Here is a 22396-nt window from a genome sequence, read left to right on the forward strand (position 1 = left end):
GGGAAACTTACCAACTGGATTGCTCTCTGGATCGGCTCTCCGAACAACAACAATGGCCTGCTGAGATCTTGAGAACATCAGGACCATACCTCGACCCACGCAACAACAAAGGATCCAGGCGACGAGGAAGGAGAGCCGGTGTCCGAAACAGACTGCGAGCCAGGCGGCACAGAACGCCACTGCCCAGTATATTGCTAGCCAATGTACAATCAATAGACAATAAACTGGACGACATTAGAGCAAGGATTCAATTCCAAAGAGACATTAGAGACTGTAACGTTCTCTGCTTCATCGAGACGTGGTTGACGCCGGACGTCCCAGACCACGCTATCCACCCGGCAGATCACTTCTTCATTCACAGCAAGGATCGGACAGAAGAATCCGTAAAACAGCGGGGTGGTGGAATAGCCTTCATGTTGAACAACAATTGGAGCGATCCAGGCAACGTGAAGGAGCTTTCGAACCACTGCTCCCCCAATCTGGAGTATATATCCATCAAGTGCCGGCCTTTCTTTCTCCCGAGAGAGTTAACGTCGATCATCTTGATCGGAGTGTATATTCCACCACAAGCAAACACAGGCGACGCGCTCTCCAAGCTACACAATGAGGTAAATAGAATCCAAGCAGCGAATATTGACGCTGCTATTGTGGTTGTGGGTGATTTCAATAGCGCCAATCTGAGAAGAGTATTGCCAGACTTCTACCAGCATGTGACTTGTAACACCAGAGGCGGTAATATTTTAGACCATTGTTACTCGCAATTTAAATGTGGTTACAAATCTCATTCTGCCAGTGGTTTCGGCAAATCTGATCATAACGCTATCTTCCTCCTCCCAAAATATAAACAAAGTCTTAAACACGCTCCGGTAGTCTCGTGAGAGGTGCAGAAATGGACTGTGGGATCAGAGGAAACGCTACAGGCTGCACTTGAGTGTACAGACTGGGGGGTGTTCCGAGATAATAATAATAATAATAATTAATTTAATTTATATAGCGCTTCTCAATAACCCGAAGTCGCTGACAGTAGTCGGGAGCAGGGGTACAAACAAAGAAATGAAAGCAAAGAAACAAAAACAAAAACAACAAAGAAACAAAAACAAAGGGAACATGAGACCATGGGGGGAACAGATATCAATCAGGTTGGAGGGGAGGGGGGGGTTTAGGGGTGGGGGGGTTGAAGGCAAGGGAGAACAGGTGGGTTTTGAGGCGAGCTTTGAAGGTGGAGAGTGTAGGGGAGTCTCTGATGGACTGGGGGAGGGAGTTCCAGAGTCGGGGTGCAGTGCGAGAGAAGGCCCGATCTCCGAAGTTTTTAAGCTTGGATGTCGGGACAGTGAGGGAGGCAGTGGAGGAGGACCAGAGGGAACGGGTGGGGCGGTAGGGGAGAAGGAGATCAGTCAGGTAGGGGGGGGCCAGGCTGTGGAGGGCTTTGAAGGTGAGGAGTAGTGTTTTAAAGTTAATGCGGTGTTTGATCGGGAGCCAGTGGAGGGAGTGGAGGACAGGATTGATGTGTTCGCGGGACCGGGTGTTAGTGAGGAGGCGGGCGGCTGAATTTTGGACCATTTGCAGTTTATGGAGGGAGCGGGAGGTGATACCAGTGAGGAGGGAGTTGCAGTAGTCCAGGCGGGAGGAGATGAAGGCGTGAATGAGGGATTCAGCAGCGGGGGGGGAGAGGCAGTGACAGATTTTTGCGATGTTGCGGAGGTGAAAGTAGGATATTTTTACGATGGAGCGGACGTGGGGGTCAAGTGAGAGGGTGGGGTCAAGGAGGACACCAAGGTTACGGACTAGGGGGGAGGGGGTGATGGTGGAGTCGTTGATGGTGAGTGTGATGGGTCCGGATCTGGTGAGGGTGGTTTTGGTGCCAATGATGAGAAGTTCAGTCTTGTCACTGTTCAGTTTGAGGAAGTTGTGGGTCATCCAAGTTTGGAGTTCGGTGATGCATGATTCGATGTGACTGAGGGGTGGGCTGTGGGGGGATTGTGTACTGATGTAGATTTGGGTGTCGTCTAGGGCTGACCTTCGAAGCTTTTTTTGGCAATCGAAGCTTCGGGGCCGAGCTTCGATTTTAATTCGAAGCTTCGATTTTTTTTTTTTTTTTTTTAATATTATTTTTTTAATATATATATATTTTTTTATCTTATGTTGTGGGACTTGTACAGCACTTTCGTAAACGTTGTTGTTTTTAAATGTGCTCTATAAATAAAGTGGGTTGGATTAATTAATTAAGTAGCCCCTTTCGTGACTGACTCATCCAACAAGGTTTCACTCGGCTGTGTGATTTAATTCAAGGTGGATCGCTGTTGTCGTTTGAACAACTTCAGATTTCATGGGAACTACCAATCCCCCAAATCAAGAATGTTTAAGATGAATGAAGTAAGATTTTGATTATTTGAAATATGGCCTGTGTAGACTAAACTATGCACAGAATTATGTCAGTCTACAAGGTCCGGATTCTACATGGTCTGGCAATGTAGACCTTGTAGACTCCACTACAGACCAATTATCAGTGAATGTTCATGTTCATTTTTAAGAAGGGCAACTTCCACAAAAAAACAAAGAACTCACCAAAACATCTCAGTAGCACCTTATCTAAATGTTATATTTCATATATGGAGATTCATATTTATTTATGTATTGCATGCATTTCTACATTTTATTTCCTATTTTGTTTATTCATCCCAGTATCTTTCTTTCTTATGTGTTGAATTCTACAAGGTGCGCGCACACACACACACACACACACACACACCTACACACACACCTACACACACACACACACACACACACACACACACACACACACACACACACTTACATTTAGTCATTTAGCTGACGCTTTTATCCAAAGCGACTTACAAGTTCTGTACGACAAGACAGCAAGAAGGGTACAACTCTTATCAGCTGAGTAACAATGTTCATCAAAGTGTTGCGTGTTACAGTGTAGGTTAGTTTATTAGGACAAGTGCATGACAGTAAGGTTAGTCACGGTTAGATTTTTTTTTTAATTTCTTTATCATTTCAGATAATGGTTGAAGAAGTGAGTCTTTAGTCGACGGCGAAAGATTGGACGGGATTCGGCTGTCCTAACTGGGATGGGTAGTTCACACACACACACACACACACACACACACACACACACACACACACACACACACACACACACACACACACACACACCTACACACACACAAATCGAAGTAAAAAAAAAAAATTGATTTTTTTTTTTTTTTTTTTACTTCGATTTTTTTTTAATGTTCGAAGCTTGTGCCATCGAATCGAACGTTCGAAGCTTCGAAGCATTTAAGACAGCCCTAGTGTCGTCAGCGTAACAGTGGAAGTTGAGGTGGTATTTACGGATGATGTGACCAAGGGGGAGAATGTAGCAGATGAAGAGCAGGGGGCCAAGGACTGAGCCTTGGGGGACCCCCTGTGTGACAACACAGATAACATTAATGACTACACGGAGACAGTGCTGGACTTTGTCAGTACTTTGGTGGAAGAAACAATCCCCACTACCACAATTGGAGTTTACCCAAACCAAAAGCCCTGGGTAGACAAATCGGTCTGTGAGGCTCTGAAAGCACGTACCTCATCCTACAACGCCGGGCTTGTGGCAGGCAACATGAATGACCACAAGGTGGCGACATGCAACGTGAGAAGGGCAGTGAAAGAAGCAAAGAGGCGCTACAGGGATAAAATTGAACTTCAATATGAACAGGCTGACTCTAGAGCTATGTGGCAGGGCCTCAGAACGATGACAGATTACAAAGGCACCTCCCTCAAGCTGAACAGTGACATCTCCCTAGCAAATGATCTCAATACCTTCTATGTGAGGTTTGAGGCTGGGAATAACAGCACCAGCCTACAATCCACTGCAATGGAGGGGGGGGACATTGCTGATGGAGACTCAGTGTTCAGGTTAACAGAACATGAGGTGAGGAGGACCTTCAAGAAAGTGAATATCAGGAAGGCAGCAGGACCGGACGGTATGCCCGGCCGCGTCCTAAAAGTCTGTGCCGACCAACTGGCCCCAGTATTCACTGACATATTTAACCTGTCCTTGGAACAGGCTATCATCCCCACCTGTCTGAAGAAGTCCACTATTATCCCTGTACCCAAGAAATCCAAGCCTGCTTGCCTCAACGACTACCGCCCTGTAGCTCTCACCTCCATAGCCATGAAGTGCTTTGAGAAGCTAGTGAAGGGCTACATCCGCCTACTACAATCTCATGAGCTGTCTAACGCCTGTCCCGTCTCCCTGTCTTCCTATGACTTGCTGTCCTGGAGTGTTGACCGGAGTGTTGGACGTCCCGTGACGAAGGCCGGGAGATTGCGACCCCCTCTGCGTGCCCCCCTGTCTTCGGAGGTCTCGTAGTGGTGACCGGAGTGCCGGATGTCCCGCGATGATGTCGGGGAGTTCGCGACCCTCTCTGCGCCACCCCCCTTCCCCCTGTCTCCGGCTGTCCCTGAGCAACGACCGGAGTGTTGAATGTCCCGTGACTAAGACGGGGAGGACGTGACCCTCTTGCGCCGCCCCTGTGCCTCAAATAGATCCGCTATCAACTCTATCTTTAATCTTTCAAAATGTTCAGTTGCTATCGCTATTAGCTCTATCTTTAATTTTTCAAAATGTACAGTTGCTATTGCATGCACTCATCTGTGTTTCACCACACACATGAGTGCATGCTTACCAACTGTCCGTCTGCAACACTACTATCACCGACATCTAAGAAGGGAGATCCCCCCTTGAACGGCCCTTCTAAGGTTTCTCTCCTCCACATTGCCTGTGGAGCTTTTTTTCCCTATTGTTAGGTTTTAGTGAGTTTTTCCTTACCTTCGCGTGGGGTATGTCTGGGAGTGCTTGCATTCTTTCATTTATTTGCATTCATCTAGTGTTCTTGTTCTGTTCTTGACTTATTGTTATGTTGTCTTCTTGACTTGTTTAAAGAAGACCTGTACGGCCCATGGGGACATTAACGTGTGTTGTCGGGCCCTATAAATAAATTTGATTTGATTTTGATTTGATCTGCTCCTCCCTCCCCATCAACCTGGACCCCCTGCAATTTGCATACCGCCCCAACAGGTCCACGGAGGACGCCATAGCCCATGTGCTGCACACAGCAGCATCACACCTGGACAAGAGGCAGGGGAACTATGTGAGAATGCTGTTCATCGACTACAGCTCAGCATTCAATACCATAGTCTCCTCCAAACTCATAGCCAAGCTCAGGGACCTGGGCTTGAACTATGACCTCTGCCAGTGGGTCTTGGACTTCCTGACGGGCAGACCCCAGGTGGTGAGAGCAGGCAACTGCACCTCATCTATCACTCTCAACATAGGGGCCCCCCAGGGCTGTGTTCTGAGTCCCCTCCTCTACTCCCTGTACACACATGACTGTGTGGCACAGCGGAACAACAACACAATCATCAAATTTGTTGACGACACAGTAGTGGTGGGCCTGATCTCTGCAAATGACTAGAGGGCCTACCTGGAGGAGCTCAAGGTTCTAGCGGGATGGTGTCAAGAGAACAGCCTCTCCCTGAACGTCAGCAAAACAAAGGAGGTGATTGTGGACTTTAGGAGGTCGGGGGTCAGGGACTACAGCCTCCTCAGCATCGACGGGGCACCGGTTGAGAGAGTGAACAGTTTTAAGTACCTCGGAGTCCACATATCCGAGGACTTGACATGGACCTCACACATTGACAGTGTTGTGAAGAAGGCACGGCAATGCCTCTACTTCCTCAGACGCCTAAGGAAGTTCCAAGTCAGTCAGAAGATCCTTAAGAACTTCTACTCATGCACAATAGAGAGCATACTGACTGGCAATATCACCTCCTGGTTTGGGAATAGCACCGCACAAGACCGTAGCAGACTACAGAGAGTGGCCCGCTCAGCCGAACGCACAATTGGAGGGGGGCTTCCCACTCTCCAGGGCATTTACAACAAGCGGTATAAGAGAATTATCAAAGACTCGAGCCACCCAAACAACTGCCTCTTTGAACTGCTGCGGTCAGGCAAGCGATACAGGAGTCTCATGGCAAGCACAGAAAGACTCCGAAGAAGCTTCTATCCCCAGGCCATCAGGATGCTCAACGAACAATAACACTATGTAACAACCATCAAATGCACTCACAGCACACACATCCACACGCACACACTCACTTTAAACATACAACTCACTGCAGCACCCACTTTAACCACTTTAGTACACCTAAGCACACTTTATATTTATCGATAAAGAATTTGCACTACAACCCATACCTCATTACACCTTACTGTAAATTATATTGTACCTAAATTGTACCTCATCCCACTTCTGCTTTGCACTGTATAGTATATTGTATGGTAACTCAGTTACTTCTACTCTACATAGAGCTATGTGTAGCAACCTGAAAATATGGCTATTATTCAGATGTGCTGACTTGCCTTTATCTCCCCTTTGTGCACAAAGACATGTTGACTAGTTTCCATTGATATTCTCACGAACAATGACGCAGGCTCCTCCTTGTTCTACTCACTGGGATATGGATTATAAGCAGAAATTGATTCATATTCGATCCACCCAGTCCTTTTTCCTGTGTGACTAGTAGGCGGTACCAGCAGGGGGCGGTGGCTGACAGAGGGAGTCACCTGGAGGAAGGAAGAACCGGAAGATCTCTTCGGCTTGGGATGTCGCCGTGAACGGTCGCAGCTACAACGGGAGGTGCTTTGGAATAGCCCCGTTAAAGAACCACCGGAGAGCCCCGCCGGAGCGAGCGACGGGTTATCATAAGAGTATCTGTGATAGTGCGTGAGTAAGAGAGACTGAGCCCCAGGACTGACGTCCATAGTTATCGGGTTATAGTAGCAGTGTGACGGAATAAATAGCATGCGGCTAACGGCTATATCGACTCCAGTGCAACCCTAGCGCGAGGCGCTGAAGACGACCGGTGGTATAGTCAACCACGTTGCGCCACAGTATAATCGTGTAGCAGGTGGGCTGTTTGGGACCCAGAGTGTAGCTTCAGTGTGAGTGAGGGCGAGTTTATGGATGCGCGCCGTCGACTCTGCACCGGCTGTCTACAACCGTTCTACACCGGCTGTCTTCAGGCCGACACGGGAGGCCGTCCCGACCGGCAGAGGTCGCCAACACCCAGCACACGCTCTCAGCTCACTACTGCCCCTGCTCCAGCCCCGCCTGCTAGCACCCGCGACGAGAGCGTTCGACGCCATCTTGCCACCCGGACGGTGGTGGTGCGGCGCGGCCGCCATTTTGGGTTGAGTACAATTGAGCATCAATGCTCCGTATCTATTACACAGTGTGGTGCAGCCTGCGGGCGACGCTAATGGTTGCTAACTACAGTTCATAAGGGGTACCCCAAACATTACATGCCGGCATTAGCATAGGACTTTTGTTCTGGTACAGTGGGCCCACATTTTTCATTTCTTTTGAGCGTAATAACGTGTATGGCCATGCCTCTTAATTGCCCGTCTCGTTCAAACTGTTTCTTCTTGGGGTCGAAGGTATTATTGTATAAGTGCTATATATGTTATTACTCTAATTATTAGTAATTAGGAGTAATGATAGTGTATGCCATTTGACTCATTGCCAGTAGTACTTGTCACTGCCCTGTATAAGTAATACTAAACGAACTAAGATGGGAATTGTTGTGTGTGCGTGTCCGTTATTGAGTCTAACCCTAACCCTTTGGATGCGGGTGATATTATTATTATTTGACCCTTTCTCCTCCCAGTCATTAAGGTCTCTAGTGGTCGTCGAGGGAGGGTACTGCTTGCGGGGGGAGCGAATCTATTTATGCATATCAGTCACTAGGTGTGGGAGGGTCCACAGAGGTAAACAGGGAAGTGAGAGCGAGTTGGGGAGTACTGCTGACCACCCCGGAGAGGCGAGGAAGACCAGAGTACCAAACCAGGTTGGTAAACCCCGGGCCCCATTCACTCCCACTACCGGGTCCCAGTTTGACGCTCCAGGCCCAAAGACGAGGGTGCAGTCAGACGGAGCTCTACTGTGTCCAGCTACCTTGTGACTGCCAGCAACCGTTCCCACTAAGCAGGGATAATCCACCCTGCTACATTTGGCGTCACGAACAGGATCAACATCCTAACTTACTCCCTTGACCGGGACCCGTAGAGAGACCCACGATGCCCAAAGGGGAGACCCACGCCGCGCAGGAGATGGCGGCGAAGTTTGAGGAGCTGCAGGAGGAGTGTCGGGCTCAGGCGGCACTACTAAAGCAGCAAGCCGAAGCGATGAAGGAGTTGATCGAACAGGCACTCCAAGAGAAGCGCTACACTCGGGCGGCCCTAAAGGAGCAACGAGACGGCCAGGACGCCGCCGCCGAGGTAAAGAAAGAGGAGGCCGAACGCATGGAGGAACTGACCGCAGAGGTGGGGGCCCTGGCGAACAAAGCCCACACACAAGCCGGCATGCTGGACCGAGCCCTTGAGAAGAATCGGGTCGCTCTCGACCGGTACGGTCGCGAACCCCGCACCGGCCCCTCCACCGTGTACGTCCAACGAGAGCGGAATTGCTGCGAGTTTGGAGGTGAAAAAGAGAAGGGGGAACTGCCTGTGGAGGACTGGATCCAGGCAATGAGGACCCATCTCCGTGCCAGTCGAGTGCCCACGGAGGAACAAGCAGAGGTCGTACAGCTCCACCTCAAAGGCGAGGCGAAGCAGACGGTGCGCCTCCTGACAGAGGGAACCGCCCCCGACACAGAAGCCTTGTTCGCGCTCCTCGAAGAGACCTATGGAGACAAGGTCCCTGTCTGTGTCCGCCTGGGGGAGTTTTACGACCGGAGGCAGGCCGCCGGGGAGACTGTGAGACAATTCGCCTACGACCTGCTAGAGAGGATTCGTCGCCTACGACGTCGGGCGCCCAACCAGGTCACCGCCGCCGCCGCCCTGTTGCCGGAACAGTTTGTGGGGGGCCTCCGAGACGAGACCCTGAGGCGAGAAATGCGGAAGTACCTGAGGGAGGACGGGACGCGGCCGTTTCCCCAGGTACTGAAGGCGGCGACCGACTGGTCCGAAGAGGAGGTGGTCCTGCCCCCCGCGAGGGGTGCCGCCCGGGGCGTGATACACGGCATCGCCGTGAAGAGGTGCGAGCCACCTCTGGACATAGCCGCACTACAGGAGTCCATCCGACAGCTCTTCGCCGGCCAGGAGCAGTTGGGCGCGCGCATGGAGCAGCTCTTCCAGGCGTTTCAACAGGAGCGAGACACACCCCAGAGAGGCTTCGCCGGAAGCCGACGGAGGGGCGACGTGCCCTCTACCCCGCGCAGACTACCCCGCCGGAGCAAGGATGGGAGACTGATCTGCTACACCTGTCAACAGCCCGGCCATATCTGTCGCGAGTGCCCCCGCGCAATGGGAGAATCACGCCCAACGGAAGCACCGGGCGGTGAGGTTCCTCTCCCACCAGTACAGGGCGCCACCCACACAGCAGCAGGCGGGTCGTCCGACCTGGCGACCGCCAGACCATGGTCTGAGGGGGGAGGTGTGGTAGCGTGCCGTAGGATTCGACACCACTGAGGCCGGCCCAACGGAAGCGCTGGCGCCCGGTCGTGCATCCCGATGCGGTCAGAACCAGAGGCTGTACCTACGGAGGAGGAGCGACGGAAGGCTGCAGCGGAGGCCGCGGGAGCCACAGCGAAGCGCATCCACGACCGAAAGTCCAGGGGGGAACCTACGCCCTACCCGGTGGTGACCCCTCGGGTCGTCGCTGAAGACGCGCCGGACGAGGGAGGAGAGGTGGAGTCGGACCCCTCGGGAGAGGACGGCAAAGACGAGGGGCGAAGAGGGCGCCGCTGGCGGCCTATCGGAGGCCTCGGAGGGCGAAGCCGTGGCCGATGACCTGCCGGCAGGGACTGACGAATCTGACAGTCAGACGCAAGGGGGGTCGAACGAACCCGGCCCCAGCTGAATGACAGAGGTCAGCCACTCGTTCGGTATTTCCAGGACTATGTGCTAAGGTGTGTTAATGAGACAAGGTGTGTGAAACTGTTAGCATAATGTGTGATTGTCGATCTATGTGTGAAACTCATAGGCGGCGCGTGCGCTTTAGGGCAGGGTAGGCTCTTAAAGGAACGCCCCCTTTTATTTTTGGTTGCACGCAAACTGTCCAGGGGTTCTGATTTCATATACACACACACACTACTAGGCTATACTACAGCGAGCCCCACTCATTTATATATAGTGCAAATTAAGTGTTCAAATGAAGGCATCCAATAATATATTAACCATTGTCTTACCTTAATGCAGATAAATGCGACATCCAATATGATTAACGGTTCACTGATCATGAAATATGAACTAACTATACAATTGCAATAGTATTAGAAAGGATATATAATAACAACACAACAAGGTTTGTTTCAAATTCAAGGACATTTATTAGAGAATCAAGAGGTTTATTCAGGGAAATGTCATGTGAAATGCGGGTGGTCATCGATTGTGCAAAATACAATAATAAAATAAAAACGGTATTAAGAAGACATAATGTGCATGATAAAAATAGACATGCTAAATTCCTGAGACGGCACTGGTTCCTATATACACTATTATACAATATATAATTTTAACTCCGTCATTATACTTATCTAAATAAACTTTCCAAGATGAACCACATCTGTTCCTTGCTTAAAGTGACTTTTACTTTCCTCCTTCCTTTAAGACCAGACATGTAGGTTATTATGAAATACTAATAATATCAGTAGTTGCAGTTGCAGTCAATATTGCAAATTTTATTTGCAAATTAAATCAGTAACGGGCTGCGCGTTCTCTTCGCCAGTCTGACTGTCTCTCTTCTCGTCTTTCGTCTGTGTTTCTGTAATGGGGCGAGAATGGGGGGGGGGGGGGGGGGGGGTGGTGACACAAATGAATTACTGTCCATGGTCCTGAATTTATACACACCCACACACTAGACTACAGCGAGCCTATCCCCTTTCGTGAGATATACTGTAGTGCAAATTATGTGTTCAAATTAAGGCATTCAATATGATTTCAATCAATCAGTCTTACCTCAATGCAGCAATATGCGACGTTTTGTCTTGGCATCGTAGGCAATTACGTATATCCATTTTGCATTTGTGCAGCCGTTGCTGTGTGCTGTGACCTGGAACCAACTGGCGAATGCATTCGAATTCAGATGTTTATACAAACGGGTGCGTGCGACGTGATTGGTACAGACAGTACTGGATGCAGTCTGGAATGTCAACTGTATCACCACACCTACCCATTGACACCTCCGTCGGGCGACCCCCCCCCCCCCCCCCCCCACACACACAGACAGGCTGCCTAATTCTGCAGTATGCCCACATATATTATTTATATATAAATGCTAAATATTTACATCAGACATGTACAGACAATGTACAAACAAACAATAATTCTACATATTAGGCATAGCTGTCAACACTCACGGTTTTATCGGGATTCTCCTGTTTTTTCGGCCTCTGCACGGCCTCTTCACGGCTCACGGATTGGTACGTATTTTGTACTTATTATTATTATTATTATTATTTGTTTTACAAAATGGGTGCAATTCTCCTCCGTGACGACAGGTGGCAGCAGTGTAGATTAGACCGTTATCACAGGAAGTCAGACCGTTGCGACCAGAAGAAGACAGCGACGCGACCGGATAAAGCTCAGAGCTCAGGGGATTGAGTAGACTGACGCACCGAGGCGGCCGCGGACCGAGCGTGTCAAATCAACTTAGCCAGTGTCTCTTGATTGCCCACTCTGTGGCTTTTGTCTCTGGAACAAAAGGTTTGCAAATATTCTGTGGATAAAACAATACAAATGCAGGAATGTGTAAATGTGTTGGTTGGTGAACACTAACAGCCGTTTGCGCCTCTGCGCCTCCACTGTCCCCTCCTCCCATTCCTCCACTGACGCCCAATTTCCTGAATGCGATTTATACATATAAATAAATTGATCCGTTTTAAAAGTTGTCGTGAATTGTCATGGTATGACAAATACAGTTACTGGTAACTCGCAGGCATTGCAGAGATATTGAGGAAAAACACAAAATCGCATTGGCTTTTTTTCTATCATTTTTCTCTGTAGAATGAATGAAAACTTTATTTAAAGGGGAACTCCAACATTTTGGGAAATTAGTTTATTTAACATCTTCCCTGGAGTTAGACAAGAAGATACATACCTTTTTTGTCTCTGTGCGTGCATTTAGCTTTTGGGAATAGACGCTCCGTTAGCATAGCTTAGCTTCATCACTGGAAGTGAGGCAGGACAGTAGCCTTACAGTGCCTTACAGTGTATTGCAAGGTCTGACATTGACCAAACTTGATATGCATGACCTTGGTGGGCTCTAGGTCAACTCCTGAAAAGGGGGTCAATGTCAGACTTTGCAATCAAAAGTTAGGGGGCTAATAACCCTTGCCATAATTTCAGTGCGCCCCCTAACTTTTGATTGCAAGGTCTGACATTGACCCCCTTTTCAGGAGTTGACCTAGAGCCCACCAAGGTCATGCATATCAAGTTTGGTCAATGTCAGACCTTGCAATACACTGTAAGGCACTGTAAGGCTACTGTCCTGCCTCACTTCCAGTGATGAAGCTAAGCTATGCTAACGGAGCGTCTATTCCCAAAAGCTAAATGCACGCACAGAGACAAAAAAGGTATGTATCTTCTTGTCTAACTCCAGGGAAGATGTTAAATAAGCTAATTTCCCAAAATGTTGGAGTTCCCCTTTAACAGATTGCAGAATGGGTACAATACAGTACGGCTCAATACAGACATACTACACAGACATAATAGACACACACACTGTTCCAAAAATGATATTCCCATTTCCCACTGCTAAATTAATGACCATAGGTATTTTTTATAGCTTTTTCAGGAACATGGCATGTCTTTTTTTATCATGCATATCCTGTTACCTATATTTTTTTGCATTTTGCACAATCAATGCGGGCGTGACCACCTGCATTTCACTGTATGTGACAAATAAACCTCTTGATTCTTCTTGAGTTGTCGTATTAATATGTAGCCTACAGTGATGAAGGTATAAAGACACTGGTAATACATTGATTGATTGCTAACTTTAACAGATGGGTACAATACAGTATTGTGCAATACACAATTGTTAAGGGGATGCAGACCAGAGAAAGACTTCTTCCCCCATTTTCAATTCATCATAACATTTATGTATGAATTGTAAGATTTCAATAAATATGAACATGTTAATGCTACTACTACATAAACTGAATTTATACTGAATTTGTCTTACACTTAATGCAGGGATGTTCACAGCATTTCACTTTCAACCAGGTATCTGATTAATTTAATGTAGCAACTAGTTCACCCAGTCCTTGTTGGACTGATAACTTTAAGTGGTTGCCTAGTGGAGATTTAGGATTCACTGACTGTAGACTGTAAGAAAAAAAGCTGCAAGAAAACTAAATGTCTGGCATCTATGGTTTCCAAATACTGTCAAATTACAGTAAAATCAAATGCATTTACAGATTACAACCTTTATTTAATGGTTAATATTTTGATAAAAGGTAATTTACTGTATTTTTATAGCATTTACACTCTACACAGTAGGAAAACAAAATAATACCGGTTTTGACCAGCAGCGACGAGGCAGCTCCATTGGGAGGGGGCGGGGCCGGGTGGGAGGGGGCGGGCTGGGGGGGTGGGGCCAGGAGAAGGGGCGTGGCTAAAACCTGCATGTTTTTTCAAATCGAAATGTTGACAGCTATGCATATTAGGTACAGGCAAGCATTATGGTGTTAGAGTTCTGCAGGGATGTTGTTGACAAGTTATTTTTTAACCATGTTTTGAAGTGGGGGTGGGTGGGGGCTCCTGCCTGCAGGGCCGTCTGGAATGTTAAGTGTCCACCTATTGACGGTCAGCCGACCCCAGAGCTAGTCTTCCTGGGGTCCACACAGAAAGACAACACAAAACATAACAACATGAGATACATATGACAATCACAATTAACAATGATAATCTAAAAACAGTAAAACATTGTAGACCTCATTAGAATCAGAATATTTTGCTCACATATTTAAGTAGTGCATTCTCAGGTGGTATTTGAAAGACACTTTACTATTCAATTTACTTATGTTCAGTGGGCAGTTATTCCAATGATTGATGGCACGATAAACAACAGTCCTCTTTAAAGCATTTGATTTTGGACGTGGTAACATAATCTGTCCATTATCAGCTGACCTAGTAAAATAAGAATGAACCTGACTGCATCTGACAATTTTTTGTATAAGAAAACAGGTTGAGATGAAAAGACAGTGTTCCTGAAAAATGTAACTGTGTTGAAAACCAGCCTATTCTCCTTAGGGTGGTTTCCCACTCACTGCTCTGTGTCGAATCAGAGCCGGCTCGCATCAGAAAAGGGTGTGTCTGTCTGAGTGAGAACGCTGTCCCCCGTCCCCGCCCCCCGCTGATTCGTCCCCGGGGGCGCTGAACCTGGACCGCTGAAATAGGTGGTCTCAGGTGCGCGCTGAGTGGGGGCGGTTAGGCCTGGCAATTTTGTTTGCCATTGCTATGTCTATACATTGTTCAATGCATTTATTTCTATAGACCAGTGGTGCCCAACCAGTCGGCCGTGGTCGACCAGTAGATCAATGACATTCAATATAATCGATGCGAGCAATGTTACTAGTAAAAGGTTATAAAGCTAACTAGCGGTAGCCGTTAGCTTAGCGTTATTGTTAACGCTGCAAAATGATCAAAAGCGGACTCTACAACAGAGTTCCATTCGTGAGAAAAGGGGGGTGGGTTATATTGACAAGGCTTGACAACAGAGGTTCAAATATAACTTCATATTTATTAGTTATTTGTTTCTTTATATCAACATCCATTCTCCAGTCTCCGTGTTAACACTTCCTGTGTTTACATTTCGAGCGTGACATCATCGACTACGGCAAGCTTACAAGCTCAAAACGCAAACCGTAAACAAAACCCAGAGCGCACCCAGACTGAAGTGTGTACACAAACTAGAGGGGGGGGGGGAGTTCGGATCAGATCTCGGAACGGGCAGAACGGAACGAAATAGAAACGAATAGAGTGAGTGAGAAAGGGCCCTTAGTGTGCCTTTGAGGTGCTTTGGTACCATGAGGTGCAAGCATAGTCATAGTACCCTTGAATGAGTGCTCCTGCCAGTCTTCAGTGTATTCAGGCCGTCTGGAATGTTAAGTGTCACCACACCTATCCATTGACGGACCCCAGCCCCCCCACGGACCCCAGCCCCCCCACACACAGGGAAAAAAATAAAGGCTAATTTTTTTATTTTTATTTTTTTTATTTTTAATAAATAAAAATAATGTGTCGACTGGTCTGGGAAGGCACAGCCTGCCCCAGCCTTATACACCCGCCGCCCATGGTGAAACTGTTGGTTTCAGGACCGTTTTCATGCATGCGTTGGTTGGTGTTTCATTGAGTTAACTTGCAGAGGACTTAGCAAGTTCAAAGTGGGGGGAAATGTAGCAACCTGAAAATATGGCTATTATTCAGATGTGCTGACTTGCCTTTTATCTCCCCTTTGTGCACAAAGTCATGTTGACTAGTTTCCATTGATATTCTCACGAACAATGACGCAGGTTCCTCCTTGTTCTACTCACTGGGATATGGATTATAAGCAGAAATTGATTCATATTCGATCCACCCAGTCCTTTTTCCTGTGTGACTAGTAGGCGGTACCAGCAGGGGGCGGTGGCTGACAGAGGGAGTCACCTGGAGGAAGGAAGAACCGGAAGATCTCTTCGGCTTGGGATGTCGCCGTGAACGGTCGCAGCTACAACGGGAGGTGCTTTGGAATAGCCCCGTTAAAGAACCACCGGAGAGCCCCGCCGAAGCGAGCGACGGGTTATCATAAGAGTATCCGTGATAGTGCGTGAGTAAGAGAGACTGAGCCCCAGGACTGACGTCCATAGTTATCGGGTTATAGTAGCAGTGTGACGGTATAAATAGCATGCGGCTAACGGCTATATCGACTCCAGTGCAACCCTAGCGCGAGGCGCTGAAGACGACCGGTGGTATAGTCAACCACGTTGCGCCACAGTATAATCGTGTAGCAGGTGGGCTGTTTGGGACCCAGAGTGTAGCTTCAGTGTGAGTGAGGGCGAGTTTATGGATGCGCGCCGTCGACTCTGCACCGGCTGTCTACAACCGTTCTACACCGGCTGTCTTCAGGCCGACACGGGAGGCCGTCCCGACCGCGTGAATATTAAAGGCAACCAACTTGTGTTCGGCTTTTCTCTGATTGGCCGCGCCCCCACGCGCAGGCAAGCGCAGTCGTCCCACGTCCCAAATGAAATCCAAGGAGCGCAAGCGAGCGGCAGCGCGGGCAACCAACTTGTGTACCATGGGCTGCTGTTCCAACGCACTTGTGTTGGGCTGCTGTTTCAATCGTGTATAAACAAAGCCCATACAGTTATGAAATGCGCTGAACTAGAAGCGTAACGTTATTATGTTTCGCGTTTTTAACAACCAACTACCAGATTCACTCGTGTATAAACAAAGCCCATACAGTTATGAAATGCGCTGAACTAGAAAGCGTAACGTTATTATGTTTCGGGTTTTTAACAACCAACTACCAGATTCACTCGTGTATAAACAAAGCCCATACAGTTATGAAATGCGCTGAACTAGAAAGCGTAACGTTATTATGTTTCGCGTTCCATTGATTAACGCCATTACCTGCTGTGCTGTAGGAAGCAGAGGTACAGTAAGTTACAGTAGGTGTAGGTTACATGTTTAATCAAAGCCCATACAATTTTTTAGATGAATGATTGTGGATATAATATAGAAAACACATCATTATGATATTGTCAGATGGCGCAAAATACAATGGTGAGTGAGAAATATATCTCCAGTGATAAAACCCAGTGCTCTATGTCTCTATGATACACAGCGTGGATGGGCTTTCAGAGGGAGAGGCATGACTTCGCGACAGCCATATTAGACACTCACTGTACATCAGTGTGGAACTGTAACGTTATATGTTATTTCGCCCGTGGGGGCTGCTGAGCCTGAAGCGCCAGCGGGGCGACGCGGTGGTTTATCCCCGGCTTCCGTGCGCCGCCGCCGGCTTGATACAGCTTCAGCAGCAGCAGCGGCGGTGCTCTGTTGTAGGAAGCCCTTCAATGACAGCGGCGCGCTCTCATATTTTGCGAATGCATAAACTATATCTTAAATTATGGCTATGTGTCTAATATGGCTGTCGCTTATCAATGACTTCGCGACAGCCATATTAGACACATCGCCATAATTTAAGATATAGTTTATGCATTCGCAAATATGAGAGCTCTGTCATTGAAGTGGGTGGTGGCAGCATTACTAACAGTAGCGATTTTTATTGTTTTGTCATGACCAAACATAATCCCAACATAGATAGGAGGTGTACTGTATGTCAAATGTCGGTCATGTGGTGGAAGAGTTTAGTACAGTCACACAACAGAACACCGCTGTAGTACAGTCACACAACAGAACACCGCTGGTTCGACCAGCGCTCCTGCCGCGTCTCTCTTGCCGCAAGGGCGTGTGCTAGTGGATTGATTGATTGGCCGTGTGGCCAATCAGAGAAACGCTGAACGAAAAGCTGAACACAAGTTGGTTGCCTTTAATATTCACGCGTCCCGACCGGCAGAGGTCGCCAACACCCAGCACACGCTCTCAGCTCACTACTGCCCCTGCTCCAGCCCCGCCTGCTAGCACCCGCGACGAGAGCGTTCGACGCCATCTTGCCACCCGGACGGTGGTGGTGCGGCGCGGCCGCCATTTTGGGTTGAGTACAATTGAGCATCAATGCTCCGGATCTATTACACAGTGTGGTGCAGCCTGCGGGCGACGCTAATGGTTGCTAACTACAGTTCATAAGGGGTACCCCAAACATTACATGCCGGCATTAGCATAGGACTTTTGTTCTGGTACAGTGGGCCCACATTTTTCATTTCTTTTGAGCGTAATAACGTGTATGGCCATGCCTCTTAATTGCCCGTCTCGTTCAAACTGTTTCTTCTTGGGGTCGAAGGTATTATTGTATAAGTGCTATATATGTTATTACTCTAATTATTAGTAATTAGGAGTAATGATAGTGTATGCCATTTGACTCATTGCCAGTAGTACTTGTCACTGCCCTGTATAAGTAATACTAAACGAACTAAGACAGGAATTGTTGTGTGTGCGTGTCCGTTATTGAGTCTAACCCTAACCCTTTGGATGCGGGTGATATTATTATTATTTGACCCTTTCTCCTCCCAGTCATTAAGGTCTCTAGTGGTCGTCAAGGGAGGGTACTGCTTGCGGGGGGAGCAAATCTATTTATGCATATCAGTCACTAGGTGTGGGAGGGTCCACAGAGGTAAACAGGGAAGTGAGAGCGAGTTGGGGAGTACTGCTGACCGCCCCGGAGAGGCGAGGAAGACCAGAGTACCAAACCAGGTTGGTAAACCCCGGGCCCCATTCCCTCCCACTACCGGGTCCCAGTTTGACGCTCCAGGCCCAAAGACGAGGGTGCAGTCAGACGGAGCTCTACTGTGTCCAGCTACCTTGTGACTGCCAGCAACCGTTCCCACTAAGCAGGGATAATCCACCCTGCTACATATGTATATACTGAACATTTTTGTCTACGTACTTGACTTCTATTTTATACTTGCTATACTTATTTTATTATCTATTTTTGTCTAGCACAGTCTCTGGAGCGAAACAGAAAGAAGCATTTTGTATAAAAGTATTCTGTACTTCTGTATGACAACTAATAAAGAAACTTGAACTTGGAAAAACTTGAACTTCCTGATGACTTGTCGTACAGAACTTGTAAGTCGCTTTGGATAAAAGCGTTCAGATAAATGACTAAATGTAAATGTAAACGTAAACAATAGATGGTAAACCATATCATATCTCTATGTAATGGTACACCTCTCTCCCCCAGACGAGGCGTGGGTAGGCGTGTACACGCTGAAGGACTGCTACCCGGTGCACGAGACCTACACCCGGAACCTCAGCGTCACCACCTCTACACGCTTCTTCGACCTCCAGCTGGGCATTAGCGACCCTGCCATCTTCACCCCGCCCAGCACCTGCCAGTCGGCCCACCCCGAGAGGATGCCAGACTGCTGAGGCCCTGTTACAGGGCCTAATCTGGATTTTTGTTTAAAGGAACACGCCAACATTTTGGGGAAATTTGCTTACCGTCTCCTCCAGAGAGAGACAAGGAGATAGATACCAGTAGCCTTCGGGAGAGGTGTTAGTTGGACAATGCCTAGGCTACTGTCTGCTTCCATTCATTGTGGGAAGTGGGTAGATTCCAGGGTAAACCTGAGGAGGAGCGGTTGTGTGTTCTGTGTGATCTGGGAGTGGTGGAGGATGAATATCATTTTGTTTTTTATTGCCCTTTGTACACCACTTTGAGGAGGGCTTTATTTGAAAAAATTCAAATTGTAAACCCAGATTTGTTTTGGCAGTCTGAGAGCTGTATGTTGAGTTGTTTTTTTGTGGAGGACATCTTCGGTTTTGCAGGATTTTTGGAGAAGGCATGGCACCTGAGACAAAACACACTGTATCCTATATAATTGTATTTGAATTCACCTTGTTTTTCTGTTTATTTACATTGAGTATTATTACGTTTTATTGTATTTTCTTGTATTTTTCTTTTTTTTATGGCCATGTTGGTCTATGTCATTTGTTAAGTAATTGGTAAAGTATATTATTATATACTTATTGTTATGTGTCTTGTAAGCCCATATGGGCTGGGCATACATCTGTATGTAAGACACGAAAATAAAAAATATCAAATCAAATCAAATCATTGTGCTAAGCTAGGCTAATGTGCAGCCAGATAGCTTTCTAGTGAACGCACAGAGGGGAAACTGGTATCTATCTTCTTGTCTCTCTCTGGAGAAGACGGTAAGCTAATTTCTCAAAATGTTGTCCCCTTGTGTGGTGTTTGGGTCTGTGGTATCCGTTTTCAATGTTCACTAAAAGAGAAGTTATACAATTAACACTTTGATCGCCAGGGTTAAATTCATAATTTACCATCCCTCGCCAGCCCTATTTAACATGGAGAAGTTCCCCTTCTTTGCAGGGCTATAATTTTTTTAATTGTATTGCTAAATTGACATTACTATGGCCCATTCAACGTCCTATATCTATTGTTCAGGATGTAGCAACGTTATACTTTTTCATTCACATATTCATACTAAAATACGGTCAAAAGTATAAGTGTTTTTATCGTTTTCTGCAGCTTTCTCCAGAACTTGATTTATAGCCCCAAATGCATTATATTGATGATGAAATACAGTTTGATAGGAATCTGTGCGAGATAAAAAAAAAAATCAACTGGACGTGCTTCTAGGAGTTACTAAGTATGATCTGATGTTGACCGGATGGGCGGGGGGTCGTTTATAATTCCGTGGCCAACGTTATATCATTCATCTAGTGTGGGTGATATGATCATTAGAGCAGTTAGTATCGAACGCGTTGAAAAATAACGCTGGAGCGTGGAACTGAAATATTCCTATTATGGGATGTAGAAATATCCGATCCATTTCCAGGTTTTATAATAGTATATACGTCCAAATCATGTTGTTTATCGAGTTATTGGTAACGGATTGCTATCCGTTGTGATCAGCTCGAGTCCTGAGACTATTACCGAGTGATCGGACCGAATTGAAATGAGCACCAGCTTTCATTTCCTGTTTCCGCCCTGGCAATCCGCCGATCGGCCACCAGATGGCGCTCTTGAACCGTTGGAGAGTTGAGAGGGGCTCAACAGTACATATCATGTCTCCGGGGGAGAAATATGATTTCGATCACAGATTTTTGAAATATTGATATCAAAGACGATGCCCAGCGTCTTCGGCAGAATAAGCATGGCGGGGAAAGACGCTGCCCAGCGTCTTCGGCGATTAAAGTGTTAATGATTTTTTGGCACATTTTATGTGAAGAACATATCAAATAACACATTTTCATTGAGTGTACACAGTGCACCCCACCCCACCCCATACACGTTTATGAGTGTGGAAATTGTATTTTGTGTGGCTAAGTTACTGACATTTAAGTTGAATGTGATGTAATTCTTTTGCATTGTGTTTGAGGATGCCGTTTTTGTAGCCCATTTGCTTTTATGTCAACAATTTTCTTGACGGTGGTAAATAAATCCTGACTGCCAAACATGTTTGCCTTCTAAAGTGTCAAGTCTATCAGTTCTTTGTTCACCAACTGAAATAATATATAGCAAAGTTTTATTCAGCGCTACCCTCCGCCCTCTCCCGCCTAAACGACAGCAACACCTACGTGAGAACGCTGTTCATCAACTTTAGCTCAGCGCTCAACACCATCATCCCCTCCGAACTCATCTCCAGACTGTGACCTTGTGAAAACCAAGGACCTCGACAGCAAGCCCTCCGTCTGCAACTGGATACTTGACAATCTCACCTATTCCACCCTGAACCTAACCCTAACCATCCCCTATGGTGAAGGTCTAACTCCAACCATCCTCTGTCTATGGTAAAGGCCTAACACCGGGATTCCACAGGGCTGTGTGCCTATAGCTTAGCACAATGAATGGAATTGTGTCAAATATTAAATTTTTTTTATTATTATTTTGGAGATCGATGTCATACTGTGACACTGAAATGAAAAAATATTTCATCAACTAAGATATTTAGTCAACAAAAATATTTCATCAACTAAAATATACAGTATGTCACATCCCGTGCCTCTCCCTGCCGTCTGCAAGTGACTAATCTTGAGTTTCCGACCCCCCAGTAAGCTAACCATGGATAAATCCAAAAAAAGGAAAATCTGAGGAAAATAGAGGGTTTAATTCAGCGTGGACAGATTAATTCACGACTAACGATGCAGGCTTATACCTGTATGCCTGATATGTGGTGCAAAATTTGCGAACAACGAAAAATTTACTTTTTATTTTATAGATTTTCCACAAATAAGGGAAGGACTCTAATAGAGCTGCATAGTTCAGGGTTTTATTTCAAAGTAGGTCTACAGATGCCAGTGTTTTTTCTCCTTTTCTGTGTTTTATTTCAAAGTAGGTCTACACATGGTAGTCTTTTTTTCAAAGTGGACTACGTTTTATTTTATAAATGTTCCACAAATAAGGGAAGGACTCAAATATACCTGAATAGTTCAGGGTTTTATTTCAAAGTCGGTCTACAGACACCAGTGTTTTGTCTCCTCTTCTGTGTTTTATTTAAAAATAGGTCTACACAGCCAGTATTCTTTCTCCTCTTCATAAGAGTTTGAGGTTATATTTCGTATTGCATCGCGTCCCGCTCTGAGCCTTACGAGATACTCCTATCTCCTGTGATACCTAATGTATCTCCCACGAACAAAAACACATGCACCCCACCTGTATGGGGCCCCGCCCCTTATGGTGGCACCGCCCATATAACC

General features: G+C 46.9%; 1 protein-coding gene across 1 annotated transcript in view; it reads left to right on the forward strand.

Moving 5' to 3' along the window:
• The window catches only part of epdr1 (ependymin related 1), a 59132-nt gene extending 37976 nt beyond the window's left edge, over positions 1-21156 (forward strand). Inside the window, exon 3 of the mRNA XM_084326801.1 lies at positions 18915-21156. Within this exon, the coding sequence (XP_084182927.1) occupies positions 18915-19102 (188 nt within the window). The 3' untranslated portion in view covers positions 19103-21156. The remainder of the gene's footprint in view (positions 1-18914) is intronic.
• The last annotated feature ends 1240 nt before the right edge of the window (positions 21157-22396 follow it).

The sequence above is a fragment of the Notolepis coatsorum genome (assembly GCF_963971535.1).
Source record: "Notolepis coatsorum genome assembly, chromosome: 13".
Lineage (NCBI taxonomy): Eukaryota > Metazoa > Chordata > Actinopteri > Aulopiformes > Paralepididae > Notolepis > Notolepis coatsorum.